At 31.7% G+C, this 24,269-nt stretch overlaps 1 protein-coding gene across 13 annotated transcripts in view; it reads right to left on the bottom strand.

Annotated features, from left to right (window-relative positions):
• Window positions 1-24,269, bottom strand: part of RIMS1 (regulating synaptic membrane exocytosis 1) — a 418,725-nt gene that overhangs the window by 110,123 nt on the left and 284,333 nt on the right. For 10 of the 13 annotated variants that reach the window (XM_012721799.1, XM_012721804.1, XM_012721818.1 and 7 more), the window contains 6 exons: window positions 23,490-23,561; window positions 18,773-18,929; window positions 17,914-18,039; window positions 16,199-16,261; window positions 12,122-12,211; window positions 5,505-5,588 (listed from right to left, as the gene is read on the bottom strand). In XM_012721799.1, the coding sequence (XP_012577253.1) occupies window positions 5,505-5,588; window positions 12,122-12,211; window positions 16,199-16,261; window positions 17,914-18,039; window positions 18,773-18,929; window positions 23,490-23,561 (592 nt within the window). The remainder of the gene's footprint in view (window positions 1-5,504; window positions 5,589-12,121; window positions 12,212-16,198; window positions 16,262-17,913; window positions 18,040-18,772; window positions 18,930-23,489; window positions 23,562-24,269) is intronic. The other 3 variants (XM_012721800.1, XM_012721860.1, XM_012721855.1) reach the window with 1 other exon arrangement.

Genomic DNA, 24,269 nt, shown 5'->3' with positions numbered 1-24,269 from the left:
AACTAATTCAAGGTAATATAGGACTTAATTATTTGGTGAATATACCACTATAAGTTCCCCACATCTTTAGTTCTTTGCCCACTCTGCCTGCCACCCAGTGACTTTGAATGATTTGCTATTTATTGGAGGGGTTTCTAACCAGAAGTGAACAAAACTAAGTGATAGTGTTTCTATCACATCCAACTTATTTTGGGTTTTAACAGGCTTTATTAATTTTTGTACCATTTTATATTGCTTATAAGGATATGTTTTCAATTTTTATTTATGCATACAAGAACTCAGGTGCAGGCCCAAGGTGTGTGTGTGGGGGTGGGAGGTGGGAGTGGTAAAAAGATTCACCAGAGATAAGAGTGGGGAGCAGAACAGGCAGATCTGAAATACACTGCTGAGGGGAGCAGCAGGCCAGACAGGAGAGGTCTGCTGTGGCATGTGGGTTAGCTCCCTGGCTGGGGATTGAACTCATGCCACACTAACTGGCAATAGCTTGATAGCACTGACACATGAACCACGAGGGAGACTCACATAAGGATATAGTTTTGATTTAGACTTTCAAGAATCAAAAATCCAGAGGTTTTTCTTTACAATGTAATATTCATAATATGTTTTTTATGAATTAACCTTGTTTACATTATTTATGATTTGGTTGTAAGATTTTAGTCTTATATTTTCTGTGTCACAGGATGCAAATAAATTCTTTAAGATTTATAAAGGTATCTTTAAATATAAGGTATAAAACCAAATAAGTTATTGTTATGTCAAAGCAAGAATAATAACCAGAAAAGTGGAGGTGTTTTCAAATATAAAATTTTTAAGTTCAATTTTTAATTGTTCTCACTTTTAAAAGTGTGAAGATTCATAAAAAGCACTAATATAACTATAGGTAATTATTAAATCTATTTTTTGTACTACTGTCATTTCTTCCTTAATAACTAAATTAGGGTAATTTCCTAAGTAAACTGGTAAACTGTTTTTTTGAAGTTATTATAATTCTGTGAAAGTATAAAATTAACATTAATAAGATAATATCAATTAAGACTATTCTATAATAAATTGAAAACACAATATATTCTGCTTTAGAGAAAAGTATAACAATATCCTACATATAATATTTTCATTTTTTTAGAATCAAGGCATACAAGTATATTTATATATATTCTGTTGGACTATCTACATGGCTACAATTGGAATAAGTAAATCTCTATCACCTGTTTCCTCATAGGTTTGGAGAAAATTAAATTTGAATAGCATCTACCTAAACAAGAAATGTTCACATGCACTGTGAAGATGGATTTATGCAATTAAAACTGTGCATGCATTTATCATTTTGCAGAATATCCATGTGTATGACTACAGCTACTAAACAATTATTTTAAGAATTATAGTATGTGTACATTTCATTCACTGAAATACAGGACAATTCTGAAAAGCATAGATGATAAGGACACTACGGAACAAACTAAAATAACTAACCCACTGAATTTACAAGCAGTTCTATATTAACTCTGCATCTACAGGGCAACTACTGAGCATTTTGGAAGTCAACAAGTCTGCAATTTCTTCATTCTAGCAATACTATGAACAGATAAAGATTCACTCATTTTGAAATAAAACCACTTGAAAGTTTCCTATTAGAAAATCACTGCTGCTCAGTAACAAGTGAGAAATAAGGGAAACTATACAAATTTCCTTATTTGCAGAAGAAATTAGAGTTACATTAATAGAATGATTAAGGTGTTAATTTTAAACACAGTAAGAGGTTTTATTTGTTCTATTATTTTAAGGTTCTGAAAACAGTTTTTAAGTCAAGCATTTTAAGTATTAAAATTTTAAGTATTAAAATAACATGGAAATACACTGCATCCTTAAAAACTATGTACACTGATAAAAAAGCATTATCAGTTAAAATGTTGAAGTCAATAACCTGAAGCTAATGAAGTTAAAATATACCTCAAAATGTATCAGCTAAGAAGATATATATGAAAAACTACCAAAATAGTTTCTGGTTGAATTAGGTAACAATAATGATAATGATGATGATGATAATAGTAATAATGTTGATGATGTGTATTAGTCTTTTGCACTTATGGATGACTAATTCACTGTGAGCACTAAACTCGCAGAACCTTGAGCTTCAGGTGCATATTAGAATAGTGTTCTAACTTGCCACTCACAAATTTTGGTTTATCTGAAGTCACAAGTACATCTAAGTTTTATTGATATGAAAAAAGAGAGGTATGTACTCAAAGCTATTTTTATATAATAAAATAATATTTACAAAGATACTTTTTTTGTTGAAATGATAACATATAAAAATCTTAACACTTTTTCATAATAAAACTACGATCTTTCACTATAATTTTAGAGTCAGAAACATTTCCTGGAGCTACAAATTTGTACACTATTTTCTTCATCTTTGTTTTAAATACTCTTAAACCTCTAGAAATACTCCTAGCTCTAGATCAATCTACTTTGATTCTGATTATAAATTTATTACATCACTGACACTAAATTATAAAGAAATGGATATACTAAGTGAAATAAGCCAGAGAAGAAAGAAAAATACTGGGTAGTGTCACTAATATCTGGAACATAGGGTAACTAAGCCAAGTAGGTCAGATAAAGACAAACATAAAAACTAACTTTTACAGCTGACTACAGAAATGAAGCACCACATAGGGCAAAAGGCAAGAGAGGGAATAAGAACAAAAAGGAAGGAGCCACAATGGAACATGGTGGTGGATTATGGGTAAGTTGATGGGGGGGCACTATAGTGGTAATACTTGACAGGGTTATACAATATTTCTTCAATAACATTTTTAAAACTATGGAGAAATGACACATTAAGCATTTTGTGTGTGCACGCAAATCTACCACATATGGTATTTAATATTATGAGAAGTAAGAGCACTAAATACTATCCAATTTACTAGAAAATTCTCTTAAACAATAGTTTACAATTAACATTACTGTTATTTTCAAAAAATCAAATATGCTCCTGATATTGACCTTCAGATATAGACCTTCAAAGCTGACTATACAAATTGTCACTGATTTTATGGTATTTCTTAGCTACGAAAACCTGGTATTCAAATTCTGATGAACATTTCACTGTTTCCAACTTTGATGTTAGGTTTACTTCACTCAGAAAGTGGTAGAAATTATTGAGTAAATGAAATTTGATGAAGTAAAATACAAGTGTTAAGTTTTACCAAGCAGATGATATGGATGATATGGTTACCTAGGAAGCTGAGGTAGTAATTTCTCATTTTTAAAACGGATACATACTATTCCTTCATTTCAATGCAAGTTAATTATAATTTTCTGATCCCTATAATAAATTCAATAATGTTATCTAAAACCTAATCTTAAATATAGACAATATAAATTTTATGAAATCAAACAGCATAATTCATGTCTTTAAATGACAACTAATTTTCAATTACTCTATATCTCATGTACTATCTCATGATTTGTTTCTTTTTTGCTTCATTGGTGCCTCAATAAACTTGCATTTATATATTCATATAAGACCACCACAATTATGTATTTTATAATTACATCATGTTTCACGTTTGACTTAGGGTCACAGGGTCACTCCTCTTCAGAAGACTGTGACCAAACCACCATAGTCCTCTACAAATACCCCTCCTCTTTGTGGCTCAAACCCCATCCTCTCCCTCTGGTAGCCACAATTTTATAGTCATATTTCTTGTTTCACAACACCTGACTTAACTGTCCTATACTCAAAATAGTTATCACATAAGATGAAATACAACGACTTGTTCATTTTGGAACAAATTCATAGGTTTTCCAGAATTACCTTTCATAAAAGGAAATTTTTAAATTCCTTGATGACCAGCATCTTGTCTAGCCATTGAAATGGTGCAAATACTTGGGGTATGACAAATATTTGTTGAATAAACGAGTAGTAAAGAGCATATAATTTTTAGTCTAATTTATGATATTAAATGCTTGATATACTATTAAATTATAAAAATTTCAAAAATTTTTTGCAATAATTTTCAGAGTAGACATTTTACTAATTTTCTTCCAACTCCAGAAATTCTATGTTACTAGCTTTTAATTCCAAATATATAATTATTTCATATTAAGAAGTAAATGATTTTCAATTTAAAATAAAAATATTATTTTATTTTATTTCAGTTTATTTTTGAGTTAATATTTGGATAGCCCCATCTGGTATTGTCACTGTAATGTGCCCACTACCAAATGGCCCACAGTCCAATGTGCTTCCTTCTTTTTGGTCTTTCACCTCCACTCTCCGCTCTCTGGATGCTTAAATTTGCAGTCAGCTTTCAAGGGTCAATACACCCGGCATTAATATTTCCTCTCTAATTTATTTCACTCAGCATTATTCCCTCCAGCTCCATTCATGTTGCTGCAAATGGCATGACGTAAAAATAAAATATCCTTTAAACTTTCATAACATATCAGTTTATGGCCTATTCTAACATTTATAAAAAGAACATTTTTTTTGGGAGACAGTATTTAGCTTTCTTTAAAATCAAAACCCTGAAGACATTTTTACTATACAGGGAGAGAAAATAAATTTTATGTGTCTTAATGAAGGTTATGATTACTCTACTAAATGCACACATACTTAAAAAAAGAAAAAAAAAGCCTGTATGCTGGCATGAGTAGCTGTTAGATTTCTTAAGCTACCATATACGCTTATCCAGTTTACCTACTTAATAAAATTACCAAAATGTTGACTGACTTTGTTCTTACATTAGTAGTACCCCAAACAGCCTACAATCTTTTGTAGACAGTTGGGAAAAGATATTCAAAGATTAGGGCTAGATGTAATAAGCACCAGAAATAGGAGAACTGCATTAATTATAACTGAGAATGATAACAAGCAATGGAAAATATATGCTGTGGAGCTTCAGACATTTTAGTATGGAGTGGATTAAAAACATTGGTGTTATTTTTAAAACCTACCTGTGAACTGTTCCTAACCTTGACAATTTCTTTGGTTTAAAAAGACAACATTCATTAAATCTATATATATTAAGTATGCTACTTTAAATGAGAATTTTATAATAATACTCTAAAGACTAAACTTCATAAATTAACTTATGAAGAAAACAAGACAACCAAGATTAAACCAAAATAACAAAGAATAGGCTCAGATAGATTTGAATATATTTTAAAGCACCTGAGAATTTTATTTTACAATAAAAAGTAGCATTTTATGTTTCCAGAAAGTCAAAATACTGACCAAAGTTCAGTGAAACAGAACTTGTCAGTTGCTTTGAAATTATTATGTTTAACTATGGCATTTTCATGCTGTCCTAACTTGAGTAAACATTCTGAGGTGCTTTATCAATGGTGGATACATATATTGATGAAATCACACAACATATCTGGCTCTGGACCCTAAAAGGAAGCATTTCATAAAAAACATTTCTTGTGAGTATCCTTCACTTGGTGGCCTTCAAGCCTTTGGAAGCCACTTGTCTGTGAGGAGGTTTGACTAGTACCTGTCATTCTCCGGAGATGCATGCTGGATTTGAATCCTGGGGCTAGGAGGTCGTCTCCTATCTAGGGAGGGGGACCATCTAGCCCTGTTTGCCCAATGAACAAGACAGGAAAAAACAGGACATTTAGTAACTCCTAAAATAAAATACATGGAACAGCAGGACTGGAAAAGCACCCCAAAAAGGCAAAGTGTAGATTATTTGCTCCATAATTCACTTTTTACTTTCATAAGTCTTTGAAACATTAATGATAATACTGTAAGAAAATCAAAGCTGTAGCCTTATAAATGAAAACAATTTATTTGGAAAGCTATCTGAAAACTAAATGTAATTTTGTATTTTTAAAGTGTTGTCTTTGTATGTACTTATCTATACACATCTAAATATATATGCCTATAAGTTAAAAAATGCATTCTTAATGACCTGGCTTATTTTTGAGTCAAATGTTTAATTTATATTGGTCTTTGAAACTGCTAGGTAAAGTGGCAAAGATGAACTGAATTTAACATAATGGAGAAATACAGTTTAAGAATGAAAATGCTTTTTAATGTGAAAACAAGAACACGAAGAAATAATTCATGTAGTGCTTTCAGAGATGGTTTAAAATTTTCTGGGAAAATCTACAAAGTTAATTACTGAATTACAAAATTGTGAGTTAAAAAATACTAATGAATAAAAGTGCTGACCTTTCCCTGCAAAAAGTATCTACAAATGGGTTAAGTAGATGTATTTTTATTTCAGCATTTAAAACCATACATCTTTATGATTAACAGTTAAAGATCTGAAACGTAGTTCATTCTTTTGCTAAAATGTCTCAAGATTGTCTGCATATAGTGATTGTACATATTTTTACAATTTCACATTCACTGGATATAATTTCACAATTATAGAGTGTGCATAATACACACACAATTGTAATAATTATAAACATCTAGCTAAAAATAAGGAATGCAACAGGCCAAAATGTAAATTTTTATATATTAGAGATGAACATGAAAATTTCAAGCACTATGATTTCTTTGATTATTGGGTTTCTCATATGATATATGGGATAATTGGTCTTTAGGGCCACATTTAGCTGCATTCTTTATTATTATTTAAAGGAGACCAACTGTACCACCTTTTTCAGGTTGTTATTATTATTTTGCCATCATAACCTGGGGTATTGAATTTATTACACAATCTGTACAAAAGCAGCAAGGACTGTCAACATGCGATTAGAGCATTTGAGGTCAACAGGAATTCATTTCTGAAGGCCCCTTTGAATCCTTGTTTACTCAACCAGTCTTAAACAGAAAAACTTAATATAACTCAAGGAGCGCTTTAAGGAAGCTGCAAAACAAAGATATTTGAGAGCAGCAACTGTATAGAACATACTTTTACATGTGTCACATATTCTTGAAATTAAAAATATTTTGTATCAATTTTTAATTATATCATTGTTTTAGATTATTTAAATAGTTTCAATCCACTGTTTAACCTTAGTAGTTAAATAGTGAGTGTTTTATGATATGCCATTTCACTTTACTAGCTTTTGTTCTACAGTTCTACAGATGTAATAAAGAAAAAAGGTCACACAGTTAACTGCTATAATTACAGTGCTTTCTATATATGGTTATACTTAGTCATGTCAAAACTTAAGGTGCTAATTGAAAGCAAACAAAAAAAGATAATTTGTCTTTCTATAAAGTAATATTAACCTGATATGATAATGAGTAACCTTGCTTTTTGAGGCAAAATTCCAGTCCTTATTTTTATTTAAAATAAAAGTAAATAAAATTGCTATAAGTACGAAACATGCAGCAAAAGCTATGAGGGAGAAAGGTATACATTTAGAAACAAGCAAATGTAAAAGCAAACTATTACAAAGCAATTTTTAAAGACATATTTAACATGACACACATATCTGTACACTCAAAGTCCTTCTGAATATGCTGATAGGTAATATCAATGTAAGAAATCTGTTCCTTTTCTCTCATATAATGGTTATGAGAGCAGAATCAACTTATAATTAATTTCAATCCAAAAAAAAGAGATAAAAATTTTAACATCATTTTAATTTTTAGATAAACAAATATATTTTACATGTTTTAAAGTTTGTACAACTATATCTTTTTCTTCTAGAGCAGAAGAAAGCACCTAATTTGAATCTTTATTCTGCTGGTATGAGCTACATAGATCTTAAACTTCCATTTTCTCAATCTATATTGTGGCAAGCTAGGTTGGAGTTACTAAACATGAAGTTGAGCTAAATCAGCCACTTCTTGATTTTGCTTTCAAAACAAGCCTGTAACATTAGTTAGTTATATATTAGTACTTTAACACCAAGTAATCCAAGCATATTAATTCAGGAATACCTACTTGTGGGGACCCATCGCTCAATGTATTCAGAATAGAAAAAAGTCACTTTGACACTATGAGAACTGAATTCTTTGCATAAGCTAACTATAGTGTTTTGTTTTTCTTCTGACAGTTATATCAACTATGCACATCATAAACAATAGATGTATGTCAATCTTTAAGTAGAAGATAATGAGATAAGACTAGATTTTGAAGTAGTAATACAGGTAAGACATGATAACTTTAACAAAGAAATTAACAGTGATAAGGGGGCCCACTGATGAGATAAAAAGAATTAGAATTGATAGGCCTTAGTAAGCGATTAAATATAATTTTTAGGTTGTGACTTATCCCTGGCACTGATACATTTAAAACAAGTGTGGGCATATGTAATTAAATGAACAATTAGTATACATGCTTACATATGCACACATCTCTCTTGGTTCATTTCTCTTAGCATAATATAGCTGTATAGCTTAATTATCCAAGAGAGAAATTATATGGAAATGTAATGTGTTAATTCTGTTAATATCACAAATAAAAATATTCATAAAGTACTATATTTTAGAAACCAAAAGTGAGCAAATGAGATAATTAATTATATTCTTTCTTTCTCTCTCTCTCTCTACACACACACACATACACACAGACACATTTCTTTCTACTCCCATTATCTTTTTCAGCCCTTTAAAAAAAAATTTCCTTAATTTTATTTTAAATTGAAATAAAGGGTTTTAGACTGTGTAACAATATTTGTTTATTTAATTTCAATTTACAGTTAAGTTTTCAGTAGGAATTCCTTTCCCTGGGTCTTACATTTCCACGTGGAGATGGGGAGGGAAGTGATGCTCCTGATCTCTCTCCACCCTCATCTTCATTCTATGTTAAGGAATGTCTTACACAATAGATGACTTTGTGTTAAGAATCAGGTACAAGTAATTTAATCCTTTCTGGATTACTCTTTGAATTTCAAGCTACCTATAAACAATAAACATCAATGCAAACAAACCTGTAGGGCAGTCCTAAGATGTGAGCCTGCAAAAGGAGGTCATGGTTCAGTGAATCTCTCTGGTTCTGAGATAAGTAATTAACAAGCATATAGACTGAAAGTCATGGTTTGTAACTTAACTTGTTCAATGTGTTTATAGTAATAATTAGGGCTCTATATTCTAGTTTCCCTAAATCTAGCTCACATCAGACCCAAGTTAAAGAGTAAAAAATAAGGGCTGTTTTTCAAGTCATCCAAATCTCCCAACTGCACACTGCACTAAGTGAAAAATGACTACAAAGGACAATGATAGCAAAGAAATCATACAGAATACAAGGCTATGCTTTGATAGGCCTTAAGTAAAGTTATAAGGAGATAAACCAGTCAAGAAAAGTAATTTTTCTTCAGTGGCTTGATACATCATTGTTTCTAAACATTCAAGCAATAATTTGTTATAAAGTCTGATAAAGGAAAGAATAATAGCAGGCTTGTACCTCACTCTTTCCCAGTCAAAGAACAAGAGGAAAGAATGAATTCAAGTAGACCCTGGGAAAATGGAGGGAAAGTACCATGGCCTTGACCAGATCTCTTGTAAACATGCAGTGATATCTGATAGTGAAAAATTCACAGACAGTTCGTATGCATTAGATGTCTTTTGTAGGACAAAACTAGTCTTTCTAGACTCTTCATTATAAATAAAACCCAGATTTCATATGAGTCATGACTACACAGAGAATAGAGAATTCATACATATTTTTGTGGTTTGTGTAATAAATCAAAAACAAAACAGACAAGTACCAAAACTAAGACAGCTTTCTCAACAAACAGTACACATTCATGTTTCACCCAAACTCCATTGGTTAACCAGGTAAGACCATCTCAGTAAGAGAGCAAATGTGGGGCTGATGACTATCTGGACTTCTTTAGGAAAAGAAGGAGCACACCATCTGCCTGGTGTTCCCTAAGTTTTACATCACTGTGATTATGGTGCTGGGTATTGAATGCTTTGAAAATTTTATTCTTGGCATTAATAAAATATTGATTTTTTTAAAGTTGTAAGGACATATCACAAAAGGGCATTAAGTTGGTACACCAACATGTAAAAGTTAATCAGGATGGCTTAGGGTTCACAAATTACTTAACCTGAAGGTTGTAAAAATATCTTAATACAAAGTTATATTAAAAACACTCAAACATATTATCTACTCTGTATACATTAACCTTTAACAGAGGAGGTTTCTGGTTAATCAAAGAAATTAATTATTCTGGCAAAACCTCTCAGCTTCTCTTTTCTAACTCAGCATATTCTGTCTGGGACTTTCAATGCTTTTCCCACAGAGAACAAAGTTACTACCATTGGTACTATTTTTCACAAAAGCATATTTGGGGTCTTTATCCTCTGACCCATTAATCTTCTACAAATTTGCAATTTTCTTGATGAAGGCACATCTCACTTTATCGTCTTCTCATAGCTAAGTGACCCCAATAAAGTAAAAATCATTGTTAATACTAATCCTTATCCCCTTTTCATTACAGAGGAAAATTTCTTTTTATTCCATATATAGAAGTACTACAGGTCTTAATTCATATTTTCCTTCTTCTATCTAAAGTAATACATCACTTAAACTTCATGAAGACCTGTACAATAATCATGGCCAAATTATTTATCTATAGGTTAAAGTGCTTAAGAGTACTATCTGAAAGATAAGTGTATCATTATGTGTGTTTCTATGTAAATACTATGGCTTCAAGTCAAATAGGGAACATAAGCTTGAGTGGCTTCAGCAACACTTGATTTACAATGACCAATAAGGAAGCCAGAGGCAAATGTGGCTATTGAGCACTAAGAAAGAAGGAATACAAAATATCTCAATGTTTAATTATTGCATGATAAAATAATAATACTTTGTCATTGAAGTATTAAAAGTTATTATACCTTGAGTGCATGGCAACCAGAAAATTACATATGAGGTTGCACTGTCCTTCTTTTAGACAGCACTGACATGGATGACATGCTCAAGCCACTGACTTGAGCAAATCTATCTTTGTTTTAAAACAAATCTGACATTGTTTTAAAACAAACCAGAAATAGATAATGAAATTATAATGGCTAAATACTAAAGATTTTTCTTGCTATTCTTACTTTTTATATTATTCATATAATAAAAGAATCCACAAATATTTCAATGTTGATTTTAGAAGTCATAGTCATTTCAACTAAAATTTCTTTACAAATGTAAAGGAATAAAATATGTTAGGTTTCATTGTTTTTTAAGAAATAGTTTATAAATGTAAAATAGAAAAAAGTTGCCTTGGCATAATCTTGCAAAACTACTAAAAATGGGTATCAGTCATGTATGTCAACATTTCATAAAGAAATGAATATAAGACCTGAGAGATTACTCAAAAAAGTCACTATAAACAGACTCTGAAGAAGCTGGTTATTTGAGCACAACAAAGTATTTTTCTTCCGAATTAGTAAGGGGTGTACACTGAATGACTTCTAAATCAAAAGAGAAAACAATTACAGATAACTAAGTGAAGTGGAATAGAACGTTTTGCAATAATGAAAAAATTAACTGCTTACAATTAGGAGAGAGTATAATACATAACTAAGTGTAGTTGCATTAAAGTGAGACTCAAATATTAATCAATAAAAAGTTTTAAGTAAAATTGTATACATATGTGTGTGTATACACATACACACAATGTACATTCATTTTATAAGTCATCAAGAAATCTATGACAAACATATCATTTTTAATGTAAAACCTGGTCTCTACTCAAGAGTTAAGTTGATTAAAAAAGAACGAAGGGTGAACAAGGGAAGTGAAACAGTTCTTGCTTTGAGTATATGGGAAGACTACTATTAAACCTGCAATATTTTTTATTAGTGGATCAGAGAAATGATCCTTCTCTTCAGATACCTCACTGGACTTCATAACCTTATCAGCATAACGAAGGCTCCATGAGTAGTAGTTTGCAAATAAAACTATTAAATAGCAACAGAAGGGGAAAAGCAGCAGCCAGAAGCAGCCACAAATTACTTCACATCATTTGCAACAACATTCAAGGAAATATGTGTATATGCACCCTTGGGATTGTCCACATACACATATCTCTCATACACGCATATAATGGGGGAGGGAGAGATGTAGACAGTCAGCAAAGTGAACATGAATGAATAAACCTGAGACTCACATGAAACAAAACAAAATGATTGAGGAAAAAAGAAAAAACAAAAAAACACTAGTACACATGATAGGAAATTAAGAAAGTCTTTATTTTATACCTTTCTCGTTCTGGTGAATGCAAACTAGTATCTGGTCTCAAGCAGTTGGTACTAGCACTCCTAGCCCTGTCAAGGGAGGGCTGCAGTTCACTAGTGCCAGTGCATTGCATCCAATGGTAGAAGAGAAAGACAAAGAAAACAAAGAAAGGAAGACCATGTTAGAGAGTAAAGCATAAAATAATGTCCCCTTTACACAAAATGTAGAATCGCTGTGATTCAGTTCATAAGGGTGTGAGAGAACTGACAGGATGAGAGTGCAAAATTTTGTTTAGAAAGTGAAACTAAACAAAGATTATGCTTGAATTGCTTTGCATAATTTTTAAAAAAAGGTTCTCAGATTGGAAAATGAGACTAAATCACACCTACTTATGAAAAACTGGATACAGAAAGCACTAAAACAAAATGCCTAAAACTTCATTACCAAGAACAGATGCCACACCAAAACAAAATGAAGGACATCAGAGGAGAAAAATTTTACAACTTGACTATTTTGGGTGACAACAATAGACAAGGGAAGTGGAAGGCACAACTTCCAAGTGGTCTTACCTAAACAATATTTCATCAGTAAATCTCAAAATGCTTGAGTTAAAGCATTCATGATAAGGAGGAAAGTCCTGTCTAGTCACTGATTTGATTTTAGTATGTGCAGGCAGAGCTGAGCTTCACAAATTAAGATCAACCAAAAGTAAAATGAAATAAATTATAATTACAATCAACAAGAACACAATAAAAAAATGACAAAGAAAACTAGAATTCTGATATTTGAGTAAGATATCATTTAGATAGAATAAATTTTATAATTAAAACTATCTTGAGTTTTTAATGTTTGTGTGTGTAATTAATGTCAACAAGAAATGTTTGTACTTTATTAGAGAGCTACCCATTTGCTCTTTTTAGTTTATAACTGAGACTCATAGTTTTGACTTTGACCTGTATATCTCCCAATGAGAACTGTTCTCTAATAGAAGCATCTTAGGTGGGAATGTTTTATAGTGTTGTATGGCAGCACAAATGGGCAGGAAACAATGAAGCAAATTTTACTAGGATATGAAATAAGTAGGCCTAGAGAGCTGCAGATGTAGATGTGCCTCTGTGGGTTTTGTTTTTTTTCCCCTCTGAAGAAACACAGTCATTATTTGAAGACTGATTAGAATTATTAAAATATGGACCCAAATACATCTAACTTTATAATTAAGATAAAGACTGCAAATTATCACCTAATTACCTTAATTTGAAAAGAACTACTAACTAAACTATAAATTAACCAATATTTAAATTTACTATTTAATTCCTGATTTAATATAGTATAGGCTTCTATGGAATTAAACAAATTTATAGCTAAGAGTAATAATCAGTTGTTTTATGTAATCTGGAAATTTAAATATTACTCTAAGAATTAATATATTAATAACAAGAAAAGAGGTAAACAGGATTATGTGACTAGATGACTATGGGTCTGGAATGGGATAAAGAAAGGGATAAGGGAAATCGAGAGGTCATTACAATGGATCAAATACTTTTCATTTTATCAGCCTCTCAATCTAAAATCAAAATCAGTAAAATAGATGGTTTTATCCAATTTATCTTTGGAAACTGGGTAAAGCAGGCATTATATGCAAATCTGAATATGATTTCTGAATTGGTAGAATATAACAGAAACAAGGCCCAAATTTAACTGAATATTTTAAAAATCTCTGAATATTTTTGGGTTGGACAAGCGAGAGCTAGTTAATTAAATTTTTGATATAGTAATGATGGTTTTACAAACTGACTGTGAAAGTCTATTGTCTATTTTTTGCCTACATTACCGTATGATAGAGAAGGGAAAAACATACTGAGGACAATAAGCGTCAAAGAACTTCAGGCTTACTCACGTTATACTTAGGGTCAAATCAAGAGAAATCCCTTATTAAAGCTTCACTTTAAAAATGTCTGAGTACCACATGCAAGCACAGACTAAGGATAAATTTTATTAAAACTAAGGATTCAGCCTATCTTACACACAGCAGTCCTCTTCTCAATTTCTAACCTAAGGCAACTGTTTTTTTTTTTTTTTTTTAGTTAGGTTGTTATATAATTTTTCTAAACAGTTATTTCAAAAGTGATTTATTTTCAACAAATATTTTAACAGGGATCAGGACAGAATGTAAAATAGCATAACATATATACTAAATTGAAATTCTAATTCAAGGCTTGATTTACCACTTTTTGGTGTGAACCTGGTAATTCAAGTCAAACCATTAAACCTTTTGCTATATCTATAGAATTGGGGAAAATACATCCATTTACATATGTAGAAGAGGAGATAAGACATCTACTTAACCAGGATGCTGTGGCAATTAAATGAGTTATCAGATATAAAGTAGCCAGAACATAGCAAAGCAGCTACAACATTTTCTGTACAATATTCTTCCTCAGGATGTGTTTCAAGAAAAATGGATTTGATGGTTAAATAATTTGGGGGAAATGAATTAAATGATATGACACAGATTTCTTCAGTACACAACTTAACAAGCTGTGCATATTAAATCTCCAGGGAGGAGTTTAATTTGCATTTTCCAATTTTTACTTGACTTCTAAACTTTTATTCATGGAACACTTTACAGGACCATTACCTCAGAATATTTTTAGAAAAAATAGTTTAGTAGAAAATGTCAAATAGGCCTATTTTGAACACTTGCTCTGCTACGTATCAAATTAAACTTTCTTATCATCTTTTCTCATCTGTAGAATAATAGCAATATTATTCTATTGCATAAAATGTGAAACTACTGGTATATAACTGCATATCCCAATATTTTAGATTTCAAAGTAAAACAATGGAAAACAGCAATATATATATTCTGTTGGGACTACTGATGTCATTATGTGAGAAATAACCCCAAATGGGTACCTGACACACAACAGATACCAACTAAATATAAATTTTATTTTGTTTTATTTTTTTAAATATAGCTATAAACACAACAACAGGATGAGGAAAAAAAACTTTTTGAATTTGTAATAACTCATTCCTTAAAAAAATTATTTGTTCAGAATATTTAATTGGTAAGTTTGGGTAGTTGAGCATTATACAGAATTTGAGTTAACTTTGTCAATAGTCACGATCTAACATTTTCTTCATTTTTTTCCAATTGCTGTGGCAATACAGCAATTGATAGTACCAGCTATCAATCCAATAATTTTATATGTGCTAAATATGAATTCTTTTTATTGTAGACATGTTCGTGTTATTGAGTAGGGCCATATTTCATGTGTATACAATATATTCTGCATTTGTCCTTACATTACAGGCATCCCAGTTAAAGGGCTTTTTTTCTCTTCCCTACTTCCATTTTACTGAACAAAATAGTTGAATTTGTCTCTGTGTTGGGTCTGTTTCACTTGACTTACTATTGCCCTAGCCTCTGTTACCTGAAGCTGACAGTAACGACAAACTGCATGTTAGAGGATTTCTAGATAATGCAATTCAGTAGCCAAGGAGATGAAAATAAAGCACCATAGCATTTCTGAACCTGGTTGGGGGGATGAAGGGAAAAAAGGCTTTTACGTTAATCAGTCAAATAACCTAATTTTATCAAGGATAGAGGTGAAGCTCAGCCATGAAAAATAGACTGGCAGAGATATTATGGCAAACAAACATAAAACAACAGATATCAAAAGGAAAGGAAAGCCTAAAACATAACACTGCCATGCACTGAAGATCAGATCTCTTGTGACTAGACAGGGTGTGTGTATGTGTGTGTGTTGGGGAAAGATGGACACTATGAACATTTAAAATTTTAATTGCAGAAATTGTTTTTTTCAGTTTTAGGAGTGTGCAAACAGTTCCAAAGAGGCTCATCTGCCTCTGGATTTTGATTATACAAACAGATATAAAAGTAGTTTGCATGGATCAGAAATAAAATATATTTGGAACCTTTTCCACAACCTCCAAAAAAAACCAAAAAACTAATTTTGGATATTTGGGATACTGGTTTTACATATTAGTTTTAAATACACTAAGGGAGAGACAGAAAATAGTAGGATGGAAAGAGTTATCACACACAGTTACCATTACCAAATCCCTGTATTTACCTGGTTGTATGTAGGCATTCTGCACTTCGTCCTCGTTTTGCTCTGGGCAGCATGAGAAGCTCACTGCACAGACAGGATGAGTGGTGAGTGGAACAGATAATTATGAAGCATTAAATGGTATGGATATGCCAATGGTATGCCAATGAAACATGAAAAGGGAAGAAACCAGATCGTCTGCACTAGCATATTTGCTTGAGAGGTCAAAAAAAATCAACATGACAGTATTTAAAAAAATTTAAACAATAAAGTACAAACACCATGGTCATTAAGGTCCTAACTGTTACTGATTGGCTATTGTATTTCAAAGTGATTTTACAGAATATTAAATCAAAACAAAAAGAAACATTTCCCAAATAAAAAGAAACGTTCCCCAAATAAAGCACAGGAAGCAATTTCCAATTCTTGACATGTGGCTATTTTAGTTACTTCTGGGGGAAAAAAATCTGTCCTTTCTAATAGTAATGGGAATTTTTGTTTTTAACAACTCAGTGCATGATAGATCTCTTGGCTTTTAGAGCCAAGTAATGCAATAGAATGCAATAGAACATATGCTTCTTCATTAATGAGGAAGATATTAGGTTAGGATTGTTTAATTTTAAAATTGACACTTTGTATACACTCAAATTAACTGTATTTTGCTGAATTCCCTGATTAAGAAATCTTATTCTTTACCTAAATTCATGGTGGCCCCAATGAAAGTTAAAGTGACTCAACTCAAACTGAACAAAGTGGAATCCTGTACCTCAGAGCAGTTCACTGCCCCAATAACTACTATGACTCCATCTCATGAAGATCATGACACCACCTTTCACATTAAGGTGACAATAAGGGAGGAAAGAAGTTCCACTTGAGTTCTGTGCCCTTGACTATACAGCAAAGAAATCAATGATTTAACATTATTATTACTTCCTTATTCCTTCCTGCAAGGGACTCCACTTCAGTTTTAGAAGAGAATATTCAGTAAGAAGAGGATTTTAAAGCCTTAAGATCCTTAGCTTGTGGTCAGGCATATTGTGCAGATATGTGACTATTTAATAAGAAAGTCTGTGGACATGTATAACAATACAGTCATAATATGGATTTTTAGTAACTATATCCACAAAGTATTGATACTTATTCCTAAATAAATGCAGAACTAAATTTAAGTACACAGCCATGTAAGAAAGAATCCATCCCAATATTTTGTGCTTTATACACATTCTATGGAAATACATTTTATGGAACAGGTGTATAACTAATACTGTTGAAGCTCTTAGAGAAACTGTAGTAGTAACCATTTTTCAGATGACATTTATACACATTTTTAATTACATAAATAGCCATTATATCATTACATACTTAAATAAGTTATTTAAGTTAGATTCCAGTCATTACAACATGCCAGATGTTGTCACCACAAAAAAAAATTAGAAGCTGCTTATGTATGAACACACTATAGTTTCATTTCATATCTATGTCAACCACACATTGTACATTTAAAACTGGCTAAATGTTAATTTTGATTTGGAAAAAATACATATGTCAACATAGTAAGAGCCAAATATTTCCTACAGTTGCATTTTTATCAGAATATGTTAAGCGATCTTCCTTGAGAGATGTTTAGCATTAAGTGATGAAATACTATTATCTTTTAATGTACTGTTCCTACAAATCTAATATATATTAAATAGATCAAAAAGGAATATTTTACATTGAGTTATAATTTGAACAAATACCTGTCTTGTTCTGACAAATACTGACTATCCACATCTCTGGATCTGTGATCAACTGAAGTTCGGGAGGCATCATGGTGTCTGGTTGGAGAACGTGACCTTCTCGTTGGATGAATTTCATCTAAACTCCTAAAATAATTATAAAAATTCATATGCATCAAAGTCTACCTCTTTACCAAAGCAGATAGAGTGACAAATGGGAAAGAACTGATAACTACCAAACCACTGACATGGTTTGAAAAGTGTTGGCATCATAATCAAATACCAGTTTTGTCAGTGAGTTAAATGTATGTATTTTCCAAAAGTGCTTTTCCTGTGCTGCTGTATTTTCCCCAACCTTCCTTTGTATGGCTATCAAAAAAGGGCCAGGTTTTAATCTACATATTTTATTCAAATCTCAGAAGTGGACTCCAATTCAGATGAAATAAAGTACCATGTTACTTATGTTTTGTACATGTCCCCAGCACGTAAATGCTTTGAGAAAGATTCCAAAGGTCTTAAAAATTCATCCTTCCTCTCAACACTAGAGAGAACTTCATTTCTTCCTATAGTCCTGTTTATAGTGTAAATGTTCCTAACAGGAATAAAACTAACAAACAGAAAGACAGTTATTCAAAATGTGTTTGGAACAGAGACTTCTCTCCCTCACTCCATACCACCCCCCACAAAAACTTCTGAAAGTGAAGAACAGAATGTTTCATAGGTCAAGTAATGCATAGAAAGGAATTTTGCCAGAAAGGATTTTGAAGAAAATAGCTTGATTGACCAAACCATTATCTCATTTAGTTAGTCTTGTGACAATTTACATAGAATTATAGCAAAAACATACGGTCAGGGACACCAAAATGATTTCAAAGCCTACCTCTGTAATGGCACATTTGGTAAACGTGAACGCGGCCTTCCCTGATCATCGCCGCGGTGAGGAGATACTGAACGTGAGCGGTGATGAGTTGTTCTTTGCTGTTCTGGCACAGTTAATGTTGTAGATTTACTTTCTCTAGCACTAGACCTATAACCTACTGGAAAGAGTACACAAAAAGTTAATCAGCATTTTTCTATAATGTAAATATTAATGTGAAGACATCAAATTATATTTAAAGCAGTCATTTTCCTATAAAGAACAAATGCCATGCCATCAGTATTACTAGCATGTCTTCAAGAGGATTAAGTATGTACATAAAGTAACATATACAAGCAGAACAGATTACAGTTTGGCTTGCAGTAACCTGGAGATACTGAATATGACAACTTGATGCCTCGGATATTATGACAGGATACTATTTTAATTTAAAAAATGAATGTTGGTGACTTTTTTTTTTAAAGATTTATTTATTTATGCATACAGACTGGGGTACAGGCCAGAGGTGCAGGGGCGGCGAGAGACTTCACCAGAGACAGAGTGGGGAGCAGAACAGGCAGATTGATGAAGTACACTGCTGAGGGGAGCAGTGGGCGGGTCAGGAGAGGTCTGCCACGCCATGTGGATCTCCTCTGGGGCAGGCGGGGATCGAACTCATGCGGAAGTGGCTGTAGCTTCTCAGTGTTGTGCTTTAACCCACTGTGCCACCAGGGAGGGCTGTTGGTGACTTTTTAAAAGCACTTATCAAGCATTGACAATGGACTACAGCTCATATATAAGTCAATGCTTAAAAATTTGGTATCTTTTTAAATGCTATTGTAATTTCTTTGTGAAAGGATAAATTATTTAGGTTGGATTGCAAATAGCTCAACTATAAGGAAAATGAAAATCTCTTACAAACCTAGTTAATAAAGACAAGGAGAAGATCCTCAGTATTAACAGTGCTGATAGTGAATTTTGCAAACCCCAGGTAATACTCAAATTTCTAATGAAAATAGAGTATAAGTGAAGATGACTATAGCATTACTGCTGAGAAAGTTAACCCTCCCAAAGAATCAGTTATCAAATCAAACTCCACAAATTAACTATAAATAGTAGAGTTAATAGTTAATTGTAGTTAAAAATAAATACTAAAAGTAAAATTCCTTTGAAGTAAATAGGTATATATTACCTCTTATTTAGTTAAAAAATAGTGTCCAGGCCCTCCCTTGTGGCACAGCACAGGTTAAAGCATAGGAAGCTAAAGCCACTTCAGCATGAGTTCAATCCCCACCCCGGAGGAGATCACCTGGCACAGTAGACCTCTCCTGACCGGCCTGCTGCTCCCCTCAAGAGTGTACTTAGTCAGTCAGCCTGTTCTGCTCCCCACTTTGTCTCTGGTGAATCCTCTCGCTGCCCCTGCACGTCTGGCCTGTACCCCAGTTCTGTATGCATAAATAAATAAATCTTTTTTTTTTCCCAAAAAGTAGTGTCCAATCCATAGTAAGAACATAATTAAATTTTGATATTCAAGGATCATTGTTCTTTTATTACTAAAATTTCTCTGACCAAAGGAAATATATTTACAACTACATAAAATGTCCATGAATCCTAAAACAAAGTTTAATTGGACAGGTCAAACTGTTGTTCATTTATTTACCTAATAACTGCCATCTCATTTTAAAAATATGCCATGAAACATCATTATAAAGACAAATAATCCCCAATAGTTTGTTATGTTCCTATCATTTTATGACTAAGATTATAAGGAAGGTTTTTAACATCTTATAAAGAGCAATTTGACAATTTGAGACAAAACAAACAGTGGCAATCTTTAAAATATTACTGTCAGGATCAAATATCATCAGTATTATAACTTAAAATTTCATTTTATGACAAAAATAGTAACAACGGTTATTTTCAGTTTTATGTACAGATTTTTTTTGTTTAGAAGTCTAAACTGTAACATTAAATCCAGGAAGAGATCAACTAGATTTACATGTGGCAATACATTTATTTTTAAAAAATGTGGCCATTTTTAAAGATTATGAATCCAAGTTTTAAATTAAACATTCTAAGTTATCATTTTCTGTCATTTAATAATACTTTCATATTAACTGTACAATAATTATAGAAAATCAAATTTAAAATGGGAACACTATTTCAATGACTAAGATATATAAAGTTTTCAGATTTGGTATATTATGAAATTTAGAATTTACATATTTTGATGTTAAAAGTGTATAGTTAATTTTCTTGGGTTCATAAATTTATATAGATATATTAATGTCTTTTCTATTCTGTCCCAATTTCTATTTCTAGCTCTTTACAGCTTTTCATGATATTTTTTTTCTTCAAATTACATTTAACTTCTTATTGACAACATAAACCCCACATTCAGAAAGCTTTGTGCAGAAACTATTATTTTATGTTCATCTTAATATTTCATTTGGCCTAATGTTAGAAGTTCATAGCTTTGTTCCATTTTCTGTATTTCAGTAATAGTTTGAAAGCTGAGATTGCCAGATGTCTTGCCTTAGATGAGGGCATTCTTATATAACTATTTTTATTCTTTTTAGACAACTAGAATTATTCTAAAAATATAATAAAGCTATACCTATTAAATTAGTAAAATAAGGTTCATTAGGTTAGAAATGACTTCAGAACCTTAGATACCTAAGTGGATAAAAGCAGTAAATACATTAAACAAGAGTAGAGAAGGGCCAGTGTACTTTTAGAAAGTTTAAGATATGTCTATGTAGAACCTTTAAATGAAACTTTGGAGCATCTTCAGGACACATACACCCAGGAAATTTACTGAGAGACTTGCACATATGTAGTAGTGGAATACATATAACAAATTTCTCATAACAATGGAAGGTAGGAAATGTAGAAAACAAAATCATAATCTACGTCTAAAAGTACATTAGACTGTATAATGCACTTGTTTAACTCACTCCCTTACTTTGCTTTAGCTCCTTGTTCTCATTTACCAAAGCTTTATCTTTCCTCTTTCTTTAAAGTGTACTGTGTGACTTGCTATACTGTATTTATGATATTTTCTATCTATAGAGTCCACCATATATCTGTCTTGGATCCATACATAGTATAGCTGAAAATATTAACAAATAGATTATCTCTTACTAATTTATTAATAGGATTCTGGAACATAAATATTGATCACATAATTTGTTATAGTCCATTAAAAGGATGCCTCATTACATTTTAAATGAACATTATTATCTGAAATGATATTTAATACACTGCTTCTACATGATGGAATAGGTTATATGTTTGCAAATACTGTGATATGGTATACTTCAGTACAGACCATATAAATATACTTCGAATGCAGTGTTCTATAGTGATACACAAACACTGTTTCCACCTACAGTGGGTCCTTGAACTCCCTCTTAGGCTGTTGCCCATGTGTTCGCTCATATGATTTCTATTCAAATAAGCCAATAAATTTAATATACAATCATTTTTACCCTTTCAAAATAATAAGAAACTGATATTCTGTTACATTTTACGTGATAATCCTTGGGGAAAATGTATCTAATTATTATAAGCTTTTTAGAAATAAAAATTAGAGATAAAATATATAATGTTATCCAGTACATTTTGCTATTTAAAACTCTCATTATGTCTGATAACAAAGAGTATTATTATTATAACTATGAAGAAGATCCAGAATTAGTCTTACTGATTTTATGAATGCTTTCTACGTTTACACAATAATCAATGACTATAATTCCTCTGAATTACAGAAATAAGTGAAACTAATTTTAAAGAATTCTCCTTTGTTTTCCTAACCTTAATGAAGCTGTATGTATCTCTCCAATATTGTACTTAGTCACTAGCTTGAAATCTGTCTCTAGGGACTAAAGAATTGGTTTCAACTAAAATGCAGCTGCATTTAAGAAGTTGCATGAATCAAGAGGATATATGTGCATATTATCTTAAATGACCTTTAATAAATCCCATTTATATGTCCCAAGATTTTCTCTTTAATTTCTTCTTGTTTGAATATTGCATTGCTTTTTATTGGCAAACCAAGGAAACAGTGGGGCATTAGTGTCAAGAATATAAGTCTTTACTTATTGGTTTTGCTGACTTTTTGACAAGAGCCAGCAAAGAAGCAGATTTCAACTGTAAAACATCATAAACATTTTACTAGCTTCTCCAGTGACAAAATCTGTTGACCAGACAATTGAATTTTTCTAAAACACTTCCTTATTTTAAAACATATTTATACATTTCTGGTATAATTAGTGATGAACACATCACAAAACATTAGAAGTTAAGCCATGCCACATGCAATTTTAAACACTGCCATGCACCTTTCTCAGTATAGTTCATGGAAGGCAATATTATTTTCAGAAACAGATGAAGTACATTCATAGACACACAATATAAAACATAGGAGATTAGAATTTTTATTTGAGGAAATTAACCACATCCTTTCAAAATAAATTTAATATTTTCACTGAAGTATTGTGAAATGATTTTAACCTTGTTAACCATGCCTTGAAAGAAAGAACATGCTTACATTAAGTAGAATGTTAATGAATCAATGTTAACATTAATTTAGTAGGCCATTTTATACTTTTGTAATAATTCAGAACACCTGTCACCATGGAATATATCTTCAGTGCAGTTGTCTTAAATAAGTCTGGAGACTGACAGTAATCACAAGCATAGAGGCACAGGGAAACAGTTATGCTCTTCAACCACGCACCTGGAGGAACTACTCCAATACCATCATCAACCTCATAATCTGAGATGTCACTATCACTGATTCGCTGAGATCCTGCAAAAAGTAAGGCAAAAGTCACACCTGTCTTGTTGGTTTATGAAACACAAAGAACATGTTGAAATTTTTGTTGCAAGCTAATTACATTACTATTCAATATCTTTGAACAAGAAAGTTACGAAGTGCCGAATTGACGTAAAAATAAATGGTTATTCTCCAAACAAAACTAACATGTTCTTAGTATTCTTCCTTAAAACAATCACTGATGATAAAGAAAAAAAGGGGTCTTCACAAAGTAAGTTGACTAAATCATTATAATGACAGCCATAATAAAATGCATGCATTGTTTTGAGCCCAATTTAGTGACCTCCTTTGAGTTTAGGGTGGATGGGACTGAGTAGAAAGGTTCCACTCAGTGGCTACATCCAATGGCTAGTGCTCTCTTGAGCTCATATTATTAAAAAGGCACCAGGACCCTTTATAAAATATTTATGCTTAGCCTTCAAAATTAGCCATTATACTGCATTAAACATTAATTTTGAGGAAATTATTGATCAGGGCAGCACTAACATTAAATATTCAATTACTTGAAGACAACAGTTTGGTTCCTGATTAGCAAAATGAAACTTTTATGTTTCAGTTATTCAATTAGAAAATTTAGTCATAACTCAAAAATTAATAATGTACAGGTGAATAGCAACATATACTTAATATACTTAACACTCTTAGAAAATTTTCTTATAAATAATAAATTAAAAAATACCC

The sequence above is a fragment of the Condylura cristata genome, unplaced genomic scaffold, assembly GCF_000260355.1.
Source record: "Condylura cristata isolate star-nosed mole 26May11 unplaced genomic scaffold, ConCri1.0 scaffold00001, whole genome shotgun sequence".
NCBI lineage: Eukaryota > Metazoa > Chordata > Mammalia > Eulipotyphla > Talpidae > Condylura > Condylura cristata.
This window is presented reverse-complemented; position numbering and strand designations above follow the sequence as displayed.